Here is a 23,513-nt window from a genome sequence, read left to right as displayed (position 1 = left end):
GGATACAATGACAAATCGAGAGCTGTATGTTAGAGTCTGTACGTTCTAATTTATTTTGGGGGGCTTTTATTGTGGAGAGACAGTGAGAGATAGAGTAAATGGGAGAGAGTTGCAGTAGTTAGGATTAAGCCTTAATGGCATGCGTGCTGTACGAGGCGAGCCAACGAGGTGCTGCTGTTACAGTTGCTTTCTAAACTGATAAATTTCCACATGGAGGTACTCAACCGTGCAGAGAGTCCTCTGTTAATGGGTCTGTTAAAACCCAGATAAGAGTTAGCAAGAGGCATTACAGCTGTTTCCCTTAGTGTAAATTCATGTGATTTTGTTTGGATGAGATATGTTGTGTTTTCAATACCTGATTTTTTGCACAAGTAAGCAGAGACAAATGTGTTTCCTTTGCATACAAATGGGAGACAACATGGTATTTCCTATATTATTCAATGGCACTGACTGGTATCTACTTTTGTTGTGTATTAATTAAACAACAACAACAACAATAAAGTTATCTTTTATCCTATTTTCAGTTTTAACCATGAATCAGGACATCTGTCCACGATGAGTATTGATGATGAATCACCTAAATCTGTCTCAAATCCAAGATTATAAATCAAACATTGAGTTTAAATTCAAGAAAGATTCAATATTCACATTGTCTGCTACTGTGACTTAAAATAATAAGTTGGTAACAACAGAAAATTATGACAGTCTTATTTAAGATAGCAAAATGTTTGTGTTCAGCATGCATAATTTAAGTAATTTTGTGCAGTGTGAAGTGAACACATTTTTTTCAATTTCACAGCACAAGAAAGTGATTTCTTGTCAAATAAACACAAGACAACTGAGTAGATATCTTTACACTAATTTGTTAATGCTATTCTTACATTAAACAGGCAGCAACCATTGTTTGAGATGCATTAATTCATGTTTTACATTTAAATCCTTAAACCTTTTTCCTTGTTTGTTCTACCAAACATAATGAATCACAACACAGACACTGTAACTGGCTATTTGAGATTAACACACAGCTGCATTTACACATTTGCATGTTAAATCCCTTTTTTTATCTGTGCATGAAATCCCCTCATCAATGAACTGAATGGACATGTTGTAACCTACATTGTGGTTGTTTTGCTTAAATCTGAGACTGTGCTCTAAGATGCACTGCCACTGATGAGAGAGAGAGAGAGTGTGTGTGTGGATGGATGGATGTGATGAGGATGTTACATCACTTGCAGTGCAACCAGACGCCAGCAGCAGCATCCAGCTCGGAGGAAACGCGGCGCACAAACCCCAGCTGGCCATATTGTGCACCAGCTCTCCGCAAATCGGCTGCGTCACACCTAAAAACACACACACGCGCACAGACACACAGACACACACACACACACCGGCGCTGGAACAATAAAAGTCACCACATCAGGAAGAAATAACACCGCTTCAAAAACACGCGACTCTGCTGAGCTGGTAAGTGCTGGGATGCGGTAAATCGGTTTTTTTTTCTCCTTCTTCCTCCGCCACGGTGATGCATCAGTCTCATTATGTCGAAGCCTTGCGTGTCCTCTCCTCTCCTGCGTTTTTTTTTGTGGTTAACAGGCTTTTCTCGTGGCCCACAAAGCGTCTCACATCATGCACATCGTTTTTCTTAACGCGTACTGCTGTTTGCATGTGTAAAAAAACACGCACACAGAGAGACACACACGTGCTTATTTGAACGATCTATGCAATCACACAGGGGCAGAGGACAAAAGGTAATAGATTTCATTCAGGCGTAATAAGCGACTGTTTCCTCCCCTCAGGTTGGTGGTTCTTTTTTCGTGCTGGGAAAATGGTTAAACTGGGGAATAATTTCAGCGAGAAAAACAACGGGAAGGTGGTTTCTGAAGACGGATTTGACACCATCCCTCTTATAACACCATTAGATGCCAGTCAGCTGCAGTTTCCTCCACCAGATAAGGTAAGCATTTCTGATTTGATGTTTTTTTTTTTTTTTTTTCCTCCATTGATTTCAAGAGTCACTCTGAGGGGGGCCTGTGCTGTAGGCTATTTCCCACTGGCCTAATTAATCCAATTAGGGGAACAAAACCAATTTTTGGATCATCAGATGTGTGATTTTTATTCAAAGAAAAGCCAAAGACATCATTTTACCCACCCACCCCCGTTTCTGTGAACTCCCATGGATCTTCTCTCATGTGTGTGTATGTGTGTATGTGTTATGTTTCTTCCAGGTGGTGGTGAAGACAAAGGCAGACTATGATGGTGAAGGCAAGAAGGGGAAACTACGATCTCCTAAAATTGCTGAGTTCTCAATAAGCATCATCGAAGGCGTCTCTGAGCGGCTCAAAGTAAGAGTAATGTGGCTGCCATTGTCTGTCTCATGCATCATCTCCATCTCCATCTCCAGTATCTCTCACACCTCCGCACATGCATATGCCAGAGAGCAGACGGCTGTCTTCCCTGCAGCTCGGGGGGCATTTGTCACTGCCGTCATAATATTGCCTCTCCGATCCAGATCCAAGTAATACTCTACACCTCCGTGTCTTGTGTCCTAAGCTGCCTGTCATCTTGCCGGGGATGCACGCGGGTGGGGGGGAGATATAATGCACAATGATTCACTTAACCCCGCCCTGAAACTCTCATTAATTCAGCTGCTGCCATGGCGATGGCCTCCAAACGGCAGCATCTCTCCCACCTCCTTTAACGCCCCTCTGGCTGGCAGATGTATTTAGCTCTTCACACCATATAGAATGATTATTTAAACATATAGTTTTATAAAAAATAAAAAAAGGAGGCAAAAAAAGAAGAGGGAGAGAAAAAGAGACAACCCTGGCTCCAGCTCTGACAGGATGACAGAAAATATATTCCCTCGCATATTTTAAAATCCCACCAAACTACAGGTTTTGCATGCAGACTGCGCGCCTCGCTCCCTCCACGCTCAAAAAATCAACAGATGAAACTGTCAAGCTTCCCTTTAGTGATAGAGCTTTAATGCTCAAACATCTGAGAGGCGAAGAGGCACGGCACTTTCTGGGAGAACACAGCTCGTATCCTCACATTGGTAGCTTTGAAATGCTGCAGGCAGCTCTTTCATCGCGGAGAGTCTCTTTCATAAGCTCCTGTTGCTCTTGCTTTTATACATGCTGTACTGTCTGTTCGGCTTGCGAAACTGCAGGATTCACAGCAGACAGATAAAGAGAATATCCCTTTTACTCATATTGATACACGCTGTTAACAATCTTATCGAATCAGTGCCAAACATTCTGGGGGAACGGTACAAAGAGTCCTACTTGACTCGCTCCCTGTCTAAGAAATCCTCCGTCATCGCAGCGCTCAACGAAAATCAACATTGCTGCTGTTTAAACACAGTTTCTCTGACGTTGCCTGAAATTATCTCAGTTTCATATTGTAGCTTTAAATATAGATTAAAAAAAAGAGCATTCTCACACTGAGGGGGATCAACATGTTTGACAATAATGAGGCAAATTTCTCCCACACCTTGTCTCTCATCCCCCCTCCCACTTCCCAGAATCACCAGTAGCTTGTTACGTAACTCCCCTGAGAGGTGAGAGCTGGGCTGTACAGATGGTCACAAAAGCCTTTTCCCTCTAGAGTTACTATATGCAGAGTATCTGTAGTCCTAACTGCCGCTTAGTCACTGTTATATATACTGTACATTCACACATATATAGATATATACTGTGTACCTTAACGCCCATGGGTGTATTTTTATTCCTGTACACCAGGATTGAACTGCTGTTTGATAATCAGAACTGCAATCTGCTCACTCAGTCCCTCTCATTAGGACCGTTGGAGTGGATGTGTTGTGAGCACTGTCACACAGGTTTTGTGCTAATCATGGGAGCTGCTGTGTGTGTGTGTGTGTGTGTGTGTGTGTGTGTGTGTGTGTCTCCTTTAGGTGACCTTGTTGGTGATCTGTGCCCTGGCTTTCCTGGTGTGTGTGGTGTTCCTGGTCGTCTACAAGGTCTACCAGTACGAGCAGCCATGTCCTGACAGCTTTGTCTACACGGTAAAACACTTTGGAGCATCAGTGTTTGTGACCCTGTTGTGCTGTCGATCTGTTGATGTTCATTTCACCGTCGCTACCTTATTTGTTCTTTACCTTATAAAGCCTTTTAGTATCATATAGAAATAGGGTTTATTATATCATTAGTATGTTAGTGAACCGCATATAGACTCCTATGGTTAAAATGGTGTTCCTATCACATTGTGTTGCAGCCATTTTTCCAGAATTCACAGTAAAAAAGGAATCAAAGAGAGATTTACTTATTTACCTCAGACGTACCCTCTGAATATCTGACATTCCTGAGATTGTTCCCTGCTTTGAGGTATGAGCTTTAAAGGAATAATTCTCTCTTTGAAGGTGGCATTTTAATCTCCGCTGCCACATGTTTATCTGCTGTTGGTGCAAATCAATATTTTTTTTTTTCTAAAACCGACTCAAAGAGGGACCGTGTAAATTTGAGGGAAGCAATAACACAATATTCTGCACCATTGCACATTAAGCTCAGGGGATTTGCTGCTCTGGGGTGACCCCGAGCCAATGTTAGCTGACTTTGAATGAATCTTACTATAGATGTCATTGAGTTTGCTTGTTCTTACACTCTTTTCCTCTGTTTTTGTTCATGTTCAGGCTTAATACTCATATGATGCACTGTTCAGCCTAAGTCACAGTGTTTCTCTTTTATGTCTGTGGCGGTGGTTGAAGGTTACAGAGTATTGGCTCATTTTCTGAGAAAGCCTCGTCGATTTTGACATGCACCTGTGTAGGTTAGGTAATGACGCTTAGCTTGAATAGATTTTTTTTTATGGTCTGTTTCTCATTTGTGATCTTTTTTCTCAGCTGTTTGACATTACAGCTCCATTTTTTATCGCCGCTCTCTTCTTATGTTACTGTGAATCACAGTTTGTCTCACGGTGTCACTTTCCATAATCATATTTTATCACCTTGTAGCTTTTTTGGTGTTTTTTATTTTTTACTTTTTCTTGCTATTTTTAATCATGTTTCGTCTCTTTTGAGAAGCAAGGACGCTGCATGCCGGCCGGGATGTATGGCAACTACCCCCCTCAGGGCCCTGGGGGCCGCGGGCGCCTCTTTACCCTCATCAACCACTACAACATAGCCAAGCAGACCATCACTCGGTCAGTATCACCATGGATGACCATCATGTCTGAGGAGAAGGTCACCCAGCAGGAAACGGAGACCGCTCAGAAGCTGGCTTAACCGACTCGGGGTCAGGAGGTGGCGTCACCTGCTGCAGACAAAATAAATAATATGGTTGTGCCATTCAAGCAAACCTCAGAGTCCAGTGGCTTACTGTGGCTGAAATATCAACTTCTCTTTCCTAAGGTGCTATGCTGCCTTGTTGATGCAGTTTGTCCAGCTGATGTGCACTGTAGCAGGAAATGTGATGAAATTTATGAGCGTGTTTTCAGCAAAGCGAGGTTTACAGTTGGGTGGGTTCGTGGTTTGTTTGAATGGCATATGCCGTTATTTATTTACACTTCAAAAACAGAGTGGCCAACGTGTAGAAAAAACGCCACAGAAACACAAACACTGACACACAGACACACACACACACACACTCACTGTCTTTGTACATACACATATGTAAGAGAACTCACTTTAGTACTCAGATTGTGAAATGACTGTGAACCATCCTGTGTCTGCGTCGCTTGTTTAAACGCACATGCACGCACGACTCCAATAATAATAATAATAATAATACCAGTTTGCTTTGAACCTCTTTCCTTTCTGATACAGTATTGATAGCGCATGTCAGACCTCTTGAGTTCCAGCAAGTTTGCAGCATATTTACCGCTGAGGTCATATGTGTCAACATATTTTAAGGTCATAATGTTGTGAATAAATGAGGGTTGATCTGGAAGAAACCTTTTAACCAGCGAAAATAACTATTTTAACCGTGTTATTTTGATTTATTCCATATTGCTCTCTGCAAATAGTGTTGTTAAGGAGTTTTTAGTATTTGATGCATCAAGTCTTTTTAACCAGCATTAATGATTGTCTCCATTCATTTGATCTTTGTGACCACCATGTGCTTTTCCTTTGCTGGCTACACGAGACTTACTCATTGGTTTCTTTAGATGGCATACCTTTTATGCTACTCTCTTGAATGTTTTTGCATTGCTAGTGAAGACACTGTATTGTGCAATGCTTTGCATTGATTAATGTCACCATAGATGGCTGTCGGTGGCCATCGCAGACGCTAGACTTAGGTTGATGTAGTGGAACAATCTGACAGTAGTTGCTTGTCCTGTTGCTTTTTTCTGTAATTGTCATTTACACAAATTATGTACTTTTTTCAAAACGATGTAATGATTACCATTGAAGTGCATTTGCTACATGAAAAATGTTAAATGAAAAACTGAAAATAAAGTGCCCACATTTCACACCAACGTTCAAGTCTGTGTCTGTGTAAACTATGTAACTAGTTCAAGAGGAAATCTTGTCAGTAATGGTGAAACTCCCACAAGGCAGAAAATAAATACAGTTAACAGTTCATGTTCCCCAGAGTTGAGATCAAAGGAACGTTTTTTAAGTGCTGTACTGCTTTCACTAGAATATAGGTTAATCCTAATAAACAGATTAGCAGAAATATCATGGGGCCGTCGGAGTTCAAATCTCATGTCGACAGTCTCTTTTCTTTGGCTGAGACGGATCAAGACAGGCCATGACTTTGCCGTTCTGCTGCTCTTGATGTTATCTGAAGGTCTGACATAAATTTGAAATGTATTAACTCGTTTAAAATGATAGCCTGAGGTAAAGAAAGAACCAGAGTTTCATTAAGAATTTTGTTTAGTTTTACTAGACTGTGAGTGGTGTGTCAGTGACAGTTATGCTCCCATAGATATCAAATAAACGCCTGGAAAGCAAAACATTCTTGATGGTTTGACAGTGAAGTATAACATGTCACGTAGGATCATATGTTTAGAATATACTTAAATACATGAGACTGCAGAAAAAGTATGTCTACACAGTATCCTCTAGTGCATTAGTTTCCATGTTAGATCAACAAAGGTCAAAATAAGCTGCAGCCAATCAAACAATGATTCCTGTTAGTGGAAGAGAAAGACAGTGTCCAACCATTCACACACTTAAAGTGAGTACAGTGCTCCCGACAAAGCTCTCCCCGATAGAAGAGCTTTTAAATTCTGATGCTGCACTGGACAAAGATGAACTGATAGCTAAGACTGGGGAAGAACAAACTGTCAACTCCACTATATCCAGAATCTCCATGAAGAACAACTTGTCCGCTGCGGGGTCAGCATAGGAAGTGGTACATTCAGTGTCTGTGCTGCTGTTGTCACTTCTTTATCAGATAACCAATACGTGCCAGAGCCAGGAGGTTTCCTGTGTGTTGTGTACAGAGTCTGTGCAGGCCAGCTGTGTTAGCTGTCGTACCAGTCCAGAAACAGGAGAGAGAAAGAGCACATGACGAGGAAGAAGAGGATCCAGACCCGGAAGCCGGCGTTGTTTTTGATTGCCTTGTGACAGAAGGTAGAAGATAGAGTGTGTTTTTTTTTGTGATAAGACCCATTAAAACAAACCAAAGGAAAAGAGTGTTATTATTGTGTTGTTGTTTTGTGTTACCTCTCGTATATCCTCGTTTCCTTCTTTCACGTTCTCTGTTGCACCCACAACCAGCTGATGAATACTATCTATCTCCGTTTCCTGTCAGAGGAAGTTAGATGGACAATTAGATTAGTTCATGTTTGATCATGTTTTTTGATCAGTCAAAAAATACTGTGCACTTAAGCGACGGCGTGAAGGAAGGAAAATGATCTCAGCTCACTTGTTGTAGGACTTTCTCAGCAAAGATCTCCTGAAGTCGAGAGATCTCCACCACCTTCCCCTCGATTTGCCTGATGGGCACAAAAGCGAAGCGTGAAACATCCCGTGAAAACAGTGTGCCCGGCATGTTTAAGCCCTTCCAGATGGCATTAGTATTACCGGGGAAGGTCTGGTAATTTTCACCTCAGGACCTTTGGTATTTCGTTCCATCTGGAACAAACATGTCAGTGATTTTCTCTGACTACCACAGTAATAATTTCATCTGCAGACACCTATGTCCTTGGGTCATTTTAATCTTGTCTGGATCGACATCTGATATTTCATGTAAGTGTTGTCTTGCTCACCTGGCATTTCAATCACTCGGGGCATGTAATTTAGTGGGAGGGGAAGTGACACACAGTCACACAAGAGTCTCTCTGAATTACAGCAATTTCCTCCCAGTAAATAATTTTACCATTCACAACACTGATGTCTGAGCAGAATGAAATTATTGACCTCCCCTCCCTGTGAGTAATGCTGCTCAGAACATTGTTATTGACATGGAGGCAGGAACAGAGACTCACCTCACTTCATCTACCAGGTTGTTCATCTCGCTCACCAACCTCTGGTTCTCCTGCTCAAACTACACAGACACACACACACACACACTTCATCATCAGTGGAGCTCATTAACATGATGTTGATATAATGTGGAAAGAACTTTGAATAGACTGTGTTATCTGCACTTAAAGGGATAGTTCAACATTTTGGAAAATTGGCCCATTGTCATAATCCCTATAGTCATAGCAGTAGGTTCGTTACCTTTAATTGTCGTGCAAGCTATTTGTAGAACGGCGGAGCAGAGCCGCGAGCTGCTCAGAGCTACGCTACGGAGGCTAATGGGATTTCTTGGTTTCCCTCATCAAACTCATCAAATACACAATCCAACAACAGCAAAACGCTCTGGTGGACAAGTTGTGACCTGCACATTCACCACGCTATTAGATAATAACGGAACGTTACGACACAGATTTGTTAGGTAAATTCATGCAAACCGTTGATGTATGTTCCGGTCGGGGGCAGTTTTTCGGCAAGCAGTCTCTGCATTTGCCTCGAAAACAACTCTGTAATCTGTGTCTGTAGTCTTGTAATGTTCTGTTATTATCTCATAGCGTGATGAATGTGCAGGTCACAACTTGTCCACCAGAGCGTTTTGGAGTTCTTGGATTGTGTATTTGATGAGTTTGATGAGGGAAACCAAGAAATCCCATTAGCCTCCGTAGCGTAGCTCTGAGCAGCAATTAAAGGTAACAAACCTACTCCTAAAACTATAGGGATTATGGCAATGGGCCAATTTGCCAAAATGTTGAATTATCCCTTTAAAGCAACAAGGCTAAATCAATTTAAGTGTTTGTGTGTGTGAGAATACACTTGACTGTGTATTCTGTCTGTGTCTATTTTTGTAATGACAAATAACCATTGAGTTCAAATTAGTCTGTTATTTGGACCTTTACAAATTTAATTCTCCCTAAAAAACCTCCTAAGTATCAGTGTGTGTCCTATCGGGTCCATGTGCATTTAGATGCCATGACTCATACAAATCCACATCTACTGTACAACATGAATAATGGAGAACGTCGTCTGCGCTGCCGTACCATCTGGATCTCCTCAGGAGAGAGCTCGTCCTCCACTCGGCCCTCCTCCCACAGGTGCTCCACGGTGTTGTCCAGCACCTCTGACACACTTTTCTCTACAGGGAGGAAAACAGACAGAAATAACTCTTCATCTAACTAAAAAGATTTCCTCAGTCATTTGCCTGATTCATCTGAGTCGCCACCTTTAGTTGATGTTTCTCTCTTTGAACCATCCCTGAGCGGTGATGGCGTTACTTTGTAGTCACTTTGCATTTCACATTTCAGCCTGTTTGGGATGTTGTTGTTGTTTTTGTAGTGTTGTCAGGGAGGTTCAGTGACAAAGTGACAATATACAACAGAGCAATTACGCTGCGTTTGTGAAGACATGTAGAAGTCAATGTTTACTTTGCTTCCCCTCAAGTGTTTGTTAGGTTGACACAGAGATCATAATAGTAAGTTATGTGCAGCCGTGAACGAAAACTATTAGTTTCTGTTTCTTTTTAGTGTTGAAAGAAGACAGTTGCCATAGAAGCAGATTTCATGGTTCACATAATAATACCCTCACTGTGTGTTTCTTTTAAACATTTTTCATCATGTTTCATCATTTATCACAAGTATTAAAAACTATATACTTTGAATTTTAAAAATGTCCAACTGCTAAATTCAGCTTTAGTTTTGAGTGAGCAGTTGTTATCAGCTGAAGTGGATGGTCCCTCCTGAGGATATGACATGATATATCTATCTATCTATCTATCTATCTATCTATCTATCTATCTATCTATCTATCTATCTATCTATCTATCTATCTATCTATCTATCTATCTATCTATCTATCTATCTATCTATCTATCTAGATCCTGATGGTTTGTTTGGCAGGAACCAGTAGAAGTGCAAATTATTGGATGTGTGAATTTAAATGTCAACACACACATCTGTCCTGCTGCCTTCAGATGACTGAGAAGATGTGATTAATGAAGCGTAATACTTGCACACAGTGTTTGATGCTTTTCAGACATAAATACACAAACATCACGTAGAGAATAAAGCTGCAACGTGCAGCAGCAGGTCTGCTTGTGCGTGTCTGTGCTGCTGCAGAGATACAGTCAAGTGTCTCTGGGGATTCTCTGACTCACCAGAACTTTCTTCCTTGACAGTTTTCTCCTCCGTGGGCTCCACCTCTCGTGCTTTCTCCACCTGACTGTGGTGTTCGGGTGCCAGTCTGGACCTGAGACCATGTGGATCAAGAGCAACAAGATTATAATAGTTACTACAGCTCCTAACTGCACTGTAACATGATTCTGTTATTTTATATCCTTTTTTTACTATGTTTTAGTTGTTCTGTCTCCCTTTCTGTTTTACTTTATCTGTTTTAATTCTTTCTCTTGTCTGTTTTTAAATAATGTTTGCTTTTTATGTTCTTATTTTGCTAATATGTAAAGCACCTTGAGTTGTCTTGTTGCAATAATGTGCTATACAAATAAACTTGCTTTGCCTTGCCTAAAAGAAAAAAGAAACAAAAATGTGTGAAAGAAGAATTTGTTCTGTAGATATACTCACAGTCTCTTCTTGTCCACCATCCTCTTGACCCTGATCGCTCTCTGCTCAGAGTAGAGCTTACACACTCCTTAAAGAAAGAACAGAGCAGGGTTCACATCATCTCTTTCCGAGCCATTGAGTGCGCTTCAGATAGACAAATGGATGCATTCAAAAAAGTATTCAGAGGACTTGGTTGAAAAGTTGAAGTGTGAATTTCAATGAGCAGCATAAACTCACCTCTCAGATACATTTCAATGAGGTCCAGCACTGCCCCTCTGTGCTCTTTTATCTGGGCTGATGTCACCTTCTTCTCTGCTACATTGACAACAATAACACATTTATTCATTAAAAGATGAACTCGCTGATTTTGGGGACACTGCCCTAAAGTTAAGACACATCCATTTTTCCTCTCAGCTCACAGCTTTGCAAGTTAACACAGTTGAGAAGCTATCAGAACCAGCGAATCTGTACTGTCATTGCACGACTAAAACAAATCTGAGGTAGAGACTCTCCAATGTGGTGCTATTTAGAAAAGATATTAAAAAGACAACAACACATGAACAACAGTGAAAGACACAGCAGAGTAAAATAAAGATATTCACAATAGGCATATTTTACGCTAATAAAAAAAGTATTGTATTGCACAGAGTATTGGGGCATTTTAAAGTGATATGTTCAGTGCAATTACTGCTCTGGGGTAAAAGCAGAAAGGCAAGCGTGTGTGTGTGTGTGTGTGTGTGTGTGTGTGTGTGTGTGTGTGTTAATGAGTCCATTAGGTGTGCAGGAACACAAACACACACCTTCATTGCGTAGCTGCTTGATGGCTTCAGAACACGTCCTCATGAAGATCTGAGCATCCTGGTCGATCTGGTCTCGCTCACTGTCCGTCATACGGGTCAGATCTGACGAGATGAGGCTGCAACACAAACAGGACCAATCACAGTCAGTTTAAATACTTCATGGATGTGCAGCACAGCACAAGCTGAACATTTGACTGTCTGATATCCTAACATATTTATTGCAAGTGACCTCCTAGACCATGTCAGATGCCTTCCCTCCTACTTTTCCATCATGGGGGGCAGATTTTTCCAATTCACCTGAGCTCGTGTTTTATGACTATGAGAGGAAAACGAAACAATCTGAGAAAACTGAAACACATACAGAGCATGTGAATTCCACACAGGCAGAAGCATGACTGCAATCAGACCCAGGACCTTCCTGCTGTCAGGCCACAGTGTGCAGCTGAGACTTATAATGTCTCAGACCTCTACGACACATCAACACCCTTTAAATAAGATCACACAACAAAAAAGACTGGAGCATTGACAAAGCTCTGACTCTATTCATGCAGAAGCTGTTTGATTTTGCTCATTCCAGTTTCTCAAGTGTGACAATTTGCTCCTCCTCTGTTTCACATCTTTAGGTAATGCACACAAAAGCATCAGACATAACTACTGTTGCTACTGTTTTTGATGAAAATAATCACAAAGTGCACCATCTAAATTAAACAAATAAGAAATAATTAAGATGAACGCAAAACGCCTGTCGTTTGCCATGAAGAATGAAGAATTTTTAGTTTGTTTAAGCCACAGTCGTAGTATCTTACAATACATTTTCTGTCTCTATTCCAGAGTTCAATCAACGCGGCTTTTACTTTAATTATCCATTAATTAGCCACACTTGTCCTGAAATGGTGACCAGCTACACTAATTCACTCATAATCCACAGTCCATAATTATTCTGTCAGGCGAAGTCAAATGCAGAGGAGGAAGAAGGGAAAGATGATAAGAAAACTGGCAGACAGGAACGGGCTGATGACGGGGGCCGAACGCAGACGAGACTTGTGCACACACACATACCGGTGATGATGGCATCTTGATGGATTTTCCCACCGCTAAATACGACTGCGCTCCACCCATTGACATCTCTAATGTTTAGTTAATGTGCTCTGTTGAGACTTTATCAACAAACCTAACAAAACATGGGCTACTCCACACACACACACACACACACACACACACACACACACCCACACCTACAAAACACAGAGGGGGCCTTGAGCGGAGGAAGGTCTGGATTAGTCCCAGGGCATGATTTGTTCTCCACTTGGTTGCAGCTCAATTATTCCAGACAATTAGACTGGAGCCTGCCGCTACAGACCACCCTACTCGCTGCTGACCTTGTGCCAGCAGCAAGCCCCTGCAGCACACACACACACACACACACACACACACACACACACTGAAGACATACTTGAAAGTCCCATCAAATAACCCTGACTTCTGACCCCTCCTGAATCCTGTCAGAATCAAAGTGTTGGTCCCCTCCCCTGCAGCACTGTCTGGTGGGTTTTCCCGCTGCTGCTGCTGCTGCTGCTGCTGCTGTTGTTGATTGTGGTGGCTTACCGCAACCGTTTGGAGAGAGGGGAGGCTTACCTTCCGGCGCTCACATAATCTTTCCTGTGTTGCAGCAGAAAGTCTTTCAGCTTGGTGATGTTCGTGATCTGCCAAGATAAAGTGAGAGGAGAGGATTATTTGACTCCATTACCTTCATGTCAATGAGTCCCTTCAGATGCGACGCCTCAGTTGCTGCTTCAAATATGTCCACCATGTCAACACAGAGTTTTTTAAGACACGAACCAGGAAACTATTTTCTCCAAACTACATTTAGACAGACAGAGCCAGGGTAAATGTAAGACTTAGTATTTATTGGATGTGACAGGGGACCAATGTCTTGTCTATCTCTGTGAATTCTCAATATTTACTTTTGACAATTCATCAAGTCAGGGACATACAAAAATCAAACCTGCAATTTCCTTCTCAAACAACTCTCATAAATAAAACCAGGAGCCGCTGCATACAGAGCACTGACAGAGCGATCTCTAATAAGCTTTAAATTCATGATCTGTTACTATTTATCACCGAGAAAATGTCCAAGTGTGTGTGTGGGTGTGCTTAGGGAAACCAGAGGAAACTTGGTTCAATCCAATATTTGCTCCTGTAATTTCGGTCAAATATTAAAAAAAGGACCAAATTGCTTCCGCATCCACAGAGCTCCGCTGGCAGGGCAGCGCAAGTGGGTGTGAATATGCACACAAGCCGGCTCTGTGAGATCCAGAGGAAGACGGGACGGAGACAAGACCAGGATTGAAAAATGACACAATGAGTTTGACTGTGACAGCGAGCGACCTCAGAGCGTGGGAGATTATTTTGATAGCATAATGACGCTGTCTTCGGCCTTCAGCCTTTTCACTCTAACAACCTCAATTATCAAATTGCCTTGGCTGTAAAGAGTAACCTGGCACCAGCCGTCTAATAACGTCTCTAAACATTCATCCCCAGCGTCACGGTGACCTGAAGCGGCGTTTTATTTGAGCTGACGTTTTTTTTTTTTTAAATGACGAGTTTCTCCGACGCAGAGAGAAGGTGTCAAGGTAAACAGAGCCGAGCAATTTGTTAGAGACCAATGTTCTCCCTCTCTCCAGTTTAGACGGTAACTCAGTGACGCTGTGGGGCAACATGCTAATTCAGGTAAGCTGACCCTTGTAATAATACAATTATTAGAGGTCAAGAGTTAATTGTTGTTCAGAGCAGCAGAGATTACAGGGAGGGGGAGAAGAGAGCCTTTCTTATGGTTCAAAGTATTTCAAAACACTGGTGGTTGTGTCGTGTCTCTCCATGAATACAGACGACTTTGAAGCGAGCTCCTGTGAGTCTGAAACTACCAACAATTACAGGTCGAATTTTCCAGACCTGTAGCCACAAAAACCTCCAGCGAACAACCTCCTTTTTTTTTGAACATGTGTTTAGTGATGTTATAGGGTTGGAAAGAATGGGTTAGCTTGGAGTAAGCACACACACACACACACACACACACACACATTCACTCAAATACACAACTTAAAAGTGGTGACAAATGGCAAATGTACAGCTTTGATCTGATTAAGTTCATGTTAACACAACTAAATTTGTGCTTATTAACTTGTGGTTATTTTTAATAGAGCAAATCAAAGGAAGTGCCGATCTGCAGACTTGGACTTTTTTTAAAAACACAAGTTTGATAGAAGTGGAGCTGAAACTAGATGATTGATCGATTTCGTTTTTTATTGTATTAATTGCTTGATTGATGCTTTATGTTGTAAAAAATAAATATGAATATTTTCATTTTCTCAGTTTTCCAGGATGATAAACTGACAGGACATGCGACCAACCTGAGTTTCTTGGAAGTTGTGATCTTAAGAGACCATTCAACCCCTAATTACAAAGTAAAAATGTCTTTAATGGTAAAATTGGTATTTACAAACCAGGAAAACTGCTTTAAAAGCACCTAAAGGATAGTTTAAAAAGAAAATTATTAGACTTAAACAGCCTAAAAAGGGGAAAATAGAATTTCTCACATGACATGAGTTATTTTTCTTTTTCTATAAATTTATATTTTCTGGGATTCATCCTTTTATTTCTGTATGACCCATATTGAAATGCTCGCATGTTATTGCACCCTTTCCACCAGCAGGCAGGGCTAAAACCTCAGTATTGGGACACGCTGACTTAGAGAGAGGCTGCAAGAGTGTGCGCATGTGTGTGTATGTGTGTATGTGTGTGTGTTGTGGGGGAGCCGGGGAGTGTCAAGACTGCTGCTCTGGGGGTTGAGCTGTCTCCTGTGTGTATACATTGGAGCTCAGATTCCCAGCACAACCTCAAGGGTTTGCAGGGGGTCAGAGGGATCAATTGCTCTTGTAACTTAAGACCCTAAAGAGCAAGTAATTCCTCAACAATGAAGGAAGGGGGTGGCCTTGTGCATTACGGCTCACCGTATATGTGGAGGTATATGTGTAGTGTGTGTATTGCGTATACGTGTGGCCGCCATAGGTGTATGTGTGCGTGTGTGTGCATGCATGCATGTGTGTGTGAGGCAGGGCTCGTAGCGAAAAGGCAGGAGGAGACAGTCTGCCGGGCTACATCTAATCTCGTCATCATCAAAGACCCCCACTTTACCTCCTCACTTTCTCCTTCCCCCTGCTTCCCTCCAGCCCCGACTGAGCCCAAACAAACCATCAGGGGGGATTATTATGAGGAAGAAAAGAGAAAAGGCTTAGCTAGCAGATTTCTAAAGAGCCTGGATGGCTCTTTGTTTTGTTAAATCTAGGTAACTGACAGAATTTGATGATGACTATACCCTGCTTTGGTTTAAGTCCCTGTGTGTCCTGACCGAGGGCTATCCATACTGACGCCATGCTATGTTGTGTTTAGGTATGTGGGGCCTGATACAGAGAGGACGTTTCAGTGGGGAAGACGGTGCCGCATGTTGATTTTATTATCATGTTTATGTCTGAGTCTCTAATGGGTTCACTTTTGTCTTTTTTGTGTATTTGCAGTTTGGACGCTTGAGTCAACTAAATAAACAACAAAAACAAGCATCAAACAAAGCTTTTAAGATTATTTGTGACCGGGGTCCTTGATCTTTTTTTGATGTGCACTTAAGATGTAATAATGTATTTTGATCTCATGTAGGTCAACTCATGCCTGGACACAAAACGTCAACCACAATCACCACGCCGGTCATATTGTAATGATAAGGCAAGAGCGGATGATACATGAGTCAACACTATGTATGATTACTATTAACATTATCAAGCTACAATTACAGAAACGCTAGTGTGTCATAAATGTTCTTCAATACATTTAAAGTAGTTATTGAAGTGAGTCATCTCTGTCTGTTACCATCTATAAGTCCTGCTGTGTTGGTCACATGACCAGTGACTAATTTCTGCTGCATTTTGAAGCCATCACATCACATTTCAACGGTCAATTGCATAAGGAGCAGATGTATTGGCCGTGACCGTCACATTTAACTAACCAAAAAAAAAAAAAAGAATTGGACACCACAGTGGACAAAATAACTGAATAAACACATGGGAAACGTTGGCCGTGTGAAAGGCACCAGGTGACATCCCATGTCAGGATCAAATAGTTGTAGCAGTTATTCATAAAGTCAATAAAAAACATGTGTGTGTGTCCTGCAGTAAACTAACGTGATGATCAACCTCTGTCAATACTATGATATATACGTACTGTGATTCTTTCAGGTATGCGATTATGTAATACTGCAAAAGTGACGTTATATTATCTACCATAATATTAAGTCTGGATTACCATAATACAATAACTGAACTTCCTCAACAGTCCAACACGTATCATGTCTCATTTTGCTCATTAAATTGTAACACCACAAATAACACACACCTTGGATTTAACCTGGGAATGTGTTTCTCTAAACTTTTCTACACACACACACATATACACCTGGATTTTGATTTCTTTCTGGTAATTTGACCTGTGTGTGCCAGGTGCCTGAAGGTTTACACTTTTTTGATTATAATTAATATATATATATATATTTTACAAAAAAAGGAAATCATGATGGGAGTGTAAAAAAAATCTGTAAAATGCTCTTGATATTCCTATACTCCTACCGTGCTGAGTGTTAAATATTCCTATTAATGAAAATAAATGAGCATGCTAAATAAAAGTCACAGGAACATATCTAATAAAAAAAAGGCCAATTATCAAAAACAAACAAAGGTAAAACCAGGAAATGTTGAAGCCCATTATTCTCATATCACACTATGGAATCTAAAATGTGAAATGAAAGGAATTTAAAAAATGCCTTTGATATATAATGAAATTTAAATTCTCAAACTTTTGTTGTAATAAAAAGTTGGGAGACCAAAAGATGTCCGGCATCTGAAAATTTGCATAAAAGCATTTAAAGAATCTGGGGAATGGTAAAAGCAACTTAAGCAAACTAACTGTGTAGTTTCTAGAGAAAAAATAAAACAGACACTTAGACAAATTCTCAAAATGTTGCAACTCTCCAATCTTATTAAAAACAGAGACTGAAAACTGGGGCCAAGTTACACCTCTTAGCAACCAATCTAATTTCCTACTGACCTTAAACACACCCTCCGAATCTACTGTAATGAATGATAACCACAATTGGAGAGGAAAACAACACAGTATGTTTACTTCCTTTATACAACAGCGCCACTCGTCAATATGAGCTGACAATATATGATTAATCCTCCACGCCTTGTTCCACTTACAAGTTATATAAAAGCATGATAAAAGGCACACTGGAGTCTTTTAGAGCTGTCATCTGTTTAAGCAGATGAGGACACATCTGTTGCAGTTTCATGGTTCAGATTCTCTGTGTTTTTGAGTGTCAGGGTCAAGTATGCAGCCTCCTGTCATCTGTATTGGTCGTATTTCAATGACTGTAAATCCCAATAACTAAGATTAGTCCAACAACAGAGTCTTACAACATTCTTTAAAAAGTGTCCACAGCTGCTGCTCCAGTCCTACTCCATATTTCACTGTGTTTAAATTAAGCCTTTTGTCTATTGAGCTCAACATTACTTTTGTTCCACTTAAACAATTTAGCCTGCAGAGTATCTGGTGTCCATCTCCTGATTTACAGTTTGACATACATCTGTAAATCTGTGTTTCACCACCTTTTCCTCTTTTATTTTCATTTTCATGAATCATGAAGAAAAAACAAAGGAAAAAAAAAACAAACACTTTGTTGCACGCAGTGAAACAAAATCAAGATTGTGCTCAGGCCGCCGACAGCAGATGCCTCAAAATTCAATTTGCCCGGCTTTCATGGGAAAACAGAGAAGAGATTAGGCCAACTGGTAAAGAGACCATTTAGCAGCACATTCATCTCAGGGTGATCCCCGCAAATCACTTCCCCATGGCTAAAGTGCCGACTCAGTACAGACTGAGTTTGGACAGCTGTACGTCAGCAGAATTTTTTTTTTTTACCTGTGTGCCAACACAGTTTGTGACATGATGAGCAGAGACAGTGAAGAGGAAACTTAATTTCAGTGGCTCTACACTGGAGAGGTTATTCCACTTTGGTCCTGTTTTTATAAATTATTCAGTTAGACTTCACATTGTCTAATGAGGCACTGTCGTATAATAGTCAGGATTTATCCTCTACATCATTTGTTGGAGCTACGTACGTACCATTATTCTGTGAATAATCATGTGGCTCAATGCTAGCCACAGGCTCTGTGTTTCTGTCATAAATGTTTTTACTTTTTTTTGCTTGACTGGCATTAACTGAAATTTTAAGAAATAGTCTAGTAAGACATTCGGGGGAAAAAAAGGCACATTTCCAAACTTGTACCCTTCAGTCAGTAAATATTTGACATGAATGACAGCTCATAAATGTCTTTGCTGTCTAATATCTGTCCAACATGACCACTTAAATCCAAAAGATCTGCAAATATGCCCCAGTTTCATCTCAATCATCAACAGAATTGCAACAATTACCCGACAAACCATTTCTAAGTTTGGTCTCCTGAAATTTGTCCATCGCTGATTTAACATATCCCAGTGCGGGAAATTCCAAATGTTGGAAACTTGACGATCTCTAACAAAAATATCGAGTAAGCCGGGTTCTTGAAATTCAAATAACTATTTTGAGAATATATGGGCACACTGTTTCACTGTGAGCGCTTTCAGAGGGAAGAGCCCCCTCTCCAACGAACGACACAAAATACTTTCAAGTGCTGGCTGATGGCCAGACACTTTTCATGGCTTCTAAGAAAATACTGTGAGAAGGAGCCAATTTTGGAATACCAATACTAAAGGCACAGTGGGAAGTCGAGCGCTATTTTCTACACACAATTTAACAATTTTAGAGTGACCCCCTCCATTTAAACTCGAGAAGGGCAGCATGCTTTGGAGAGAGACGAGGTGAGCGGTGAAATGGAGATCACAGTGCCCCAAACCGACCCCTATGAGGTAAAAGATTCCCCTGACCAAACCCAACCCTGCAAACACAGGCCCTCTTATTAGTCAATCAAGCCTTTTTTGCATTGCCTTGAAAGACGCTACATTTCCTTTCTCATGGCGCTGCGTTTTGAGTGGAAAAAAGCCTCACAGGACCACTGTGTATTTGTCAACTTTGATGTTTTCTTTCTATTTTTGTGAAGCTTCAGTGGGAACTTGGAGAGTTATTCATGTCTAGAAGGGCACCCACATCTGTTGTGCATTTGGTGCCGGCCGTCAACATTGTTACTGGGGACCTAATTTAATATTTTCTCTGTTTTGATCTTCCACCTTTAATCACTGGCTCTTGGGAAGATCGGCTTTCCCCAAGAAATTGCTCGAGAGCCGAAAGAAAATGTTATTGCAGCATGTTTATGGAATCATACATGTAAAGAGGGGACTCGCATAAAAAAAAAAAAATGCTGCCTGTGTCAGGGCTGTACAGAGAGAAGAATGGATAGCTGAGCTGGGGGAGATGTGGGTGAAAACCGCGACATAACTGTAAGCAGTCAGGACATTCCTAACTCGCAATTTCAATTTCTACAAAAGCTGCTTCACCAAGATGGTTGGAGATGATATCTGCAGTGCAAGGGAGACAGCAGTGGGGAGGGAAGAGAGCAGAGGGCAGTCGCCACAGGATGGGCTTGGGTTTCTTTTGAATCAGCACCAGTGCTTTTATTAAACCACCATTTCTAATATCTATGTAACAGTACATAACAAAAACCTGGTTGTGCAGAGCTGCTGGGACCGGGCTCATGTTTGCCTTTAGACTGATGGCTGGAGACATCAGGTACAACTTAAAAGTCCTGACTCCCTGGGGGAAACGTCAAGTGGTTCTTCAAGGTGCCTTTGAAGAGGTTTGCATCCATGATATTCATGTTAGGCCAAGGACTTCTGGCTGTATGAGGAATATCCATGACATGAAGTGAAACATTTTAGTTGCTAATGACCCATCTCCCACTGCCAGCCATTGATGAAGTCTCTGTACTTCAGTGGGAGGATAAAATTTGAGATGTTTTGTGAAGTTTCCTGAACTAATTAAATGGCAGCGTTGCCTTTCCTGCCAAGATTTAAAAGGTCAGTGTCCCGTGACAAGAGTTTCAAAACAACTTGTTTTCACTAATATATTTAAGTTTATATGAAATTTCCTACAATTAAATCAAGATTATTAACCTTAGTTAAGTCTTTTAAATAAGGAACCGAAATCAAAATTTCCTCACGAAACCTCAACAAATTAAATACAGTACAAACAGGGGTTGAACATCTGACTGTCGGTGAATCACTATCTTTATTAGTTTAGGATATTATACAAAAACTTGGATTCTCGATAATGAAAATGAGGAGAAGACTCTTAACTATTTTTCTAAGTCATCTGGCTTACGAACGTCTTAAATCTAGATCACATGAGGCAATTTTCTGGGTCAGTTCTAAAAGCAGAGCCCAGGCCTGTCAGTGTTGGGGGAGGAGTGGCTGTCAGACTTGACAGTTGGCACAAACGTATTCTGGGCTCAAAAATGTTAAGTCTGGCCAGTTGGCCAATGTGATTTTTCTTTTTTCAAACAACATAGCTTTTGTCTGCCCAGATCTCAAGCAGAGCACTCATTTATACAGAATTGCCCACACTGGGCAGGATTTGAAAATTCCTGTAGTATGACCCGAGTTCAAGTCGACAAAAGTGGCATTTTTATGAGTGCTATTTATTTCAGTGATCTTTATTTCCCTGTGTAAATGACATTTGGAAAATCATATTAGTTGTTGTAATGTTCTTAGCAGCCTTTTGTCCAAATTCACTAATGTCTACTGGAAATTCAATTAAGTGCTTGCCACGATATGCTCGCATTTTGCTGGAATGTAATGGTCAAACAGAGTTGATACAATATTCAAGAATGACTATGTGGCTTTGTCTGAAATAAACTACAGAGTTTTCCCTCAATTAGACACTCAGAAACCTGTTGTTTAGTCTGAAAAATGCCACAGCAATGATGCTCCCGCCATGCTTTGGTAGCTGGGCCAGAGATGGGCTAGAGAGGCAGAGCTATATAACCTGTGACTAATGCATCGCGGGTCTTTTTTAACCAGCCAGCAGCACAACTCTAACAGAAAATGTCCAAATGGGTGTCAAAATGAAAGACCAAATGTCCTCTGTGAGTTTTTATATCTGTAGCAGTGACCCTGTTGCTAACTGATATTTATAACCTGACTCCAGATCAGTCATCACCCTACAAGACAAAGCAGGGTGTACCAAAAGGAGACATAATGTTCAAGCGCCACAACAACTATTGAAGTAACGGCTTCATGGAAAGCTACTTTGTTTAAATAAAAATAATGCAATTCTTTTAGAGGGTTGTAGATAACAAACACATTCAAAGGGAGAAAATAAAGCTTTGATTCACTGAGTAATATGATCATGACTTCTGGTTTTCATGAGTATAAACTAAATATAGTCAAGACCATAAGTTAAGTGTTTTTCTCATTTAAAACTCTTGAACTGTTTGTTGAACACAAATATGATTATATAAATCATATGAAGCTGACGTTCATGTGACGACAACAGGCTGGAATTAGTTTTACTACCTTTTTGACAGCCTCTTTGAATACCCTGGAGCCTTTTAAACCAGATAGTCTACGTGTTTACTGAATCAATTCAACCTCCTTCAAATGTGACCAGGCTGTGACCACCTTAATAGTTATAGTTCAAAATTATTATATCCTTGCAACTGTTGCCATTAGTGTAATAAGTGTATCAAGATACATTTTGCAATTGTATGTTGTCATTATTTTGAGTCTGAGGATTTATATCCTGTGTCAGATATATTTTCATTAAATTTTGCTAGTTTTCATTATCTGTTTTTAAAAGACAAACTTGTTTTGAACAGAAATGCACAAAAAGAAGAGGGGTAAAGTAAAATCTAGGAGAATCACTCTTGTTAGGTTTGGCCAATATCAAGACATGTGTATTTGTTACTGTCAGTGCTATACTGTTTCTGCCAAGTTAACAAGCATTTGATTATAACTGGGTGCTTTAGGAAATGAATAAGCATGACCATATTATGGCAATACTGGATTTGTTTTATATTGTTTTCGTGCGCAATTAGCTGAATTATTTATTCTATTCTTCTATTTATTCTAATTATTTGCACCACATTTCATATGCGTCACCAACTTAAAAAAAAAAACGAAATAGATAGCTTTCATTTAATCATGTGGCATCATGCAGCAGAGGCCCTGTTAGCAATGAACAGCTGGAGCACTTTTATAAACTTTAGCTCTGTCTTGTTTCGTTTGTAAACACCAAACATACCTAAGTGAACAGTTTTTTTTTAAGGCTTACTACTGTCTAAACTACACAGCATGAACAGCGTTTTATTCATACAGTCCATTTAATTAAGCAGCTGTCATCTGTTGTGAAGCACAGTTTGCATCGGTGTTAGCCACGTTAGCCAAAGTTAGCTCGGGGAGGAGAAACAAACACTCACCACTTCCTTCGCCTTCGGAGAGAAGCCGCTCTTGGGTCTGCTCCGCTTGAAAATCTCATCTTTGGTCGAGTCGAAGCCGATTCCTATCGCCTTGTTCCTGGTCTTCACTGTCTTCACGCTGGCTTTGAAGAGCAGAGTGATGTCCACAGCCATGTTCGTGCAGCTGCGGCGCTGTAAACAAACTGACACGTCACCGGGAGACGACGTCATCAGCCCTGCGACG

General features: G+C 40.7%; 2 protein-coding genes across 2 annotated transcripts; one reads left to right on the top strand and one right to left on the bottom strand.

The window, feature by feature from the left end:
• The first annotated feature begins 1,191 nt into the window (after window positions 1-1,191).
• Window positions 1,192-6,432, top strand: LOC146987040 (neuronal vesicle trafficking-associated protein 1-like). The gene is made up of 5 exons (XM_085776002.1): window positions 1,192-1,464; window positions 1,797-1,954; window positions 2,226-2,342; window positions 3,914-4,024; window positions 5,039-6,432. Exons 2-5 carry the CDS (start codon window positions 1,826-1,828, stop codon window positions 5,237-5,239), a joined length of 558 nt encoding a protein of 185 aa, XP_085632128.1. The 5' UTR covers window positions 1,192-1,464; window positions 1,797-1,825; the 3' UTR covers window positions 5,240-6,432.
• On the bottom strand, window positions 5,768-23,469 carry stx18 (syntaxin 18). Its single transcript, XM_085775999.1, has 11 exons — window positions 23,291-23,469; window positions 13,413-13,480; window positions 11,778-11,893; window positions 11,215-11,292; window positions 10,999-11,065; window positions 10,575-10,666; window positions 9,463-9,557; window positions 8,392-8,450; window positions 7,830-7,899; window positions 7,628-7,708; window positions 5,768-7,521 (listed from the first exon to the last, which is right to left on the bottom strand). The coding sequence occupies exons 1-11, from the start codon at window positions 23,441-23,443 to the stop codon at window positions 7,426-7,428; spliced, it is 975 nt and encodes a 324-aa protein (XP_085632125.1). The 5' UTR covers window positions 23,444-23,469; the 3' UTR covers window positions 5,768-7,425.
• Between the last annotated feature and the right edge of the window lie 44 nt (window positions 23,470-23,513).

This window comes from Trachurus japonicus, chromosome 5 (assembly GCF_045865225.1).
Source record: "Trachurus japonicus isolate A0001 chromosome 5, Traja_1.0".
NCBI classification, from domain to species: Eukaryota; Metazoa; Chordata; class Actinopteri; order Carangiformes; family Carangidae; genus Trachurus; species Trachurus japonicus.
The sequence above is the reverse complement of the archived record's forward strand: the minus strand, read 5'-3'. Positions and strand labels throughout refer to the sequence as shown.

Coding starts and splice junctions, on each gene's coding strand:
- LOC146987040 (XM_085776002.1), top strand. CDS start 1,826: ATGGTTAAACTGGGGAATAATTTCAGCGAGAAAAACAACGGGAAGGTG. Junction 2,343..3,913: donor GCGTCTCTGAGCGGCTCAAA/GTAAGAGTAATG, acceptor TGTCTCCTTTAG/GTGACCTTGTTGGTGATCTG. Junction 4,025..5,038: donor CTGACAGCTTTGTCTACACG/GTAAAACACTTT, acceptor TCTTTTGAGAAG/CAAGGACGCTGCATGCCGGC.
- stx18 (XM_085775999.1), bottom strand. CDS start 23,443: ATGGCTGTGGACATCACTCTGCTCTTCAAAGCCAGCGTGAAGACAGTG. Junction 8,451..9,462: donor CTCCTGAGGAGATCCAGATG/GTACGGCAGCGC, acceptor GTGTCTGTGTAG/TTTGAGCAGGAGAACCAGAG. Junction 7,900..8,391: donor AACCTGGTAGATGAAGTGAG/GTGAGTCTCTGT, acceptor TGTGCCCATCAG/GCAAATCGAGGGGAAGGTGG.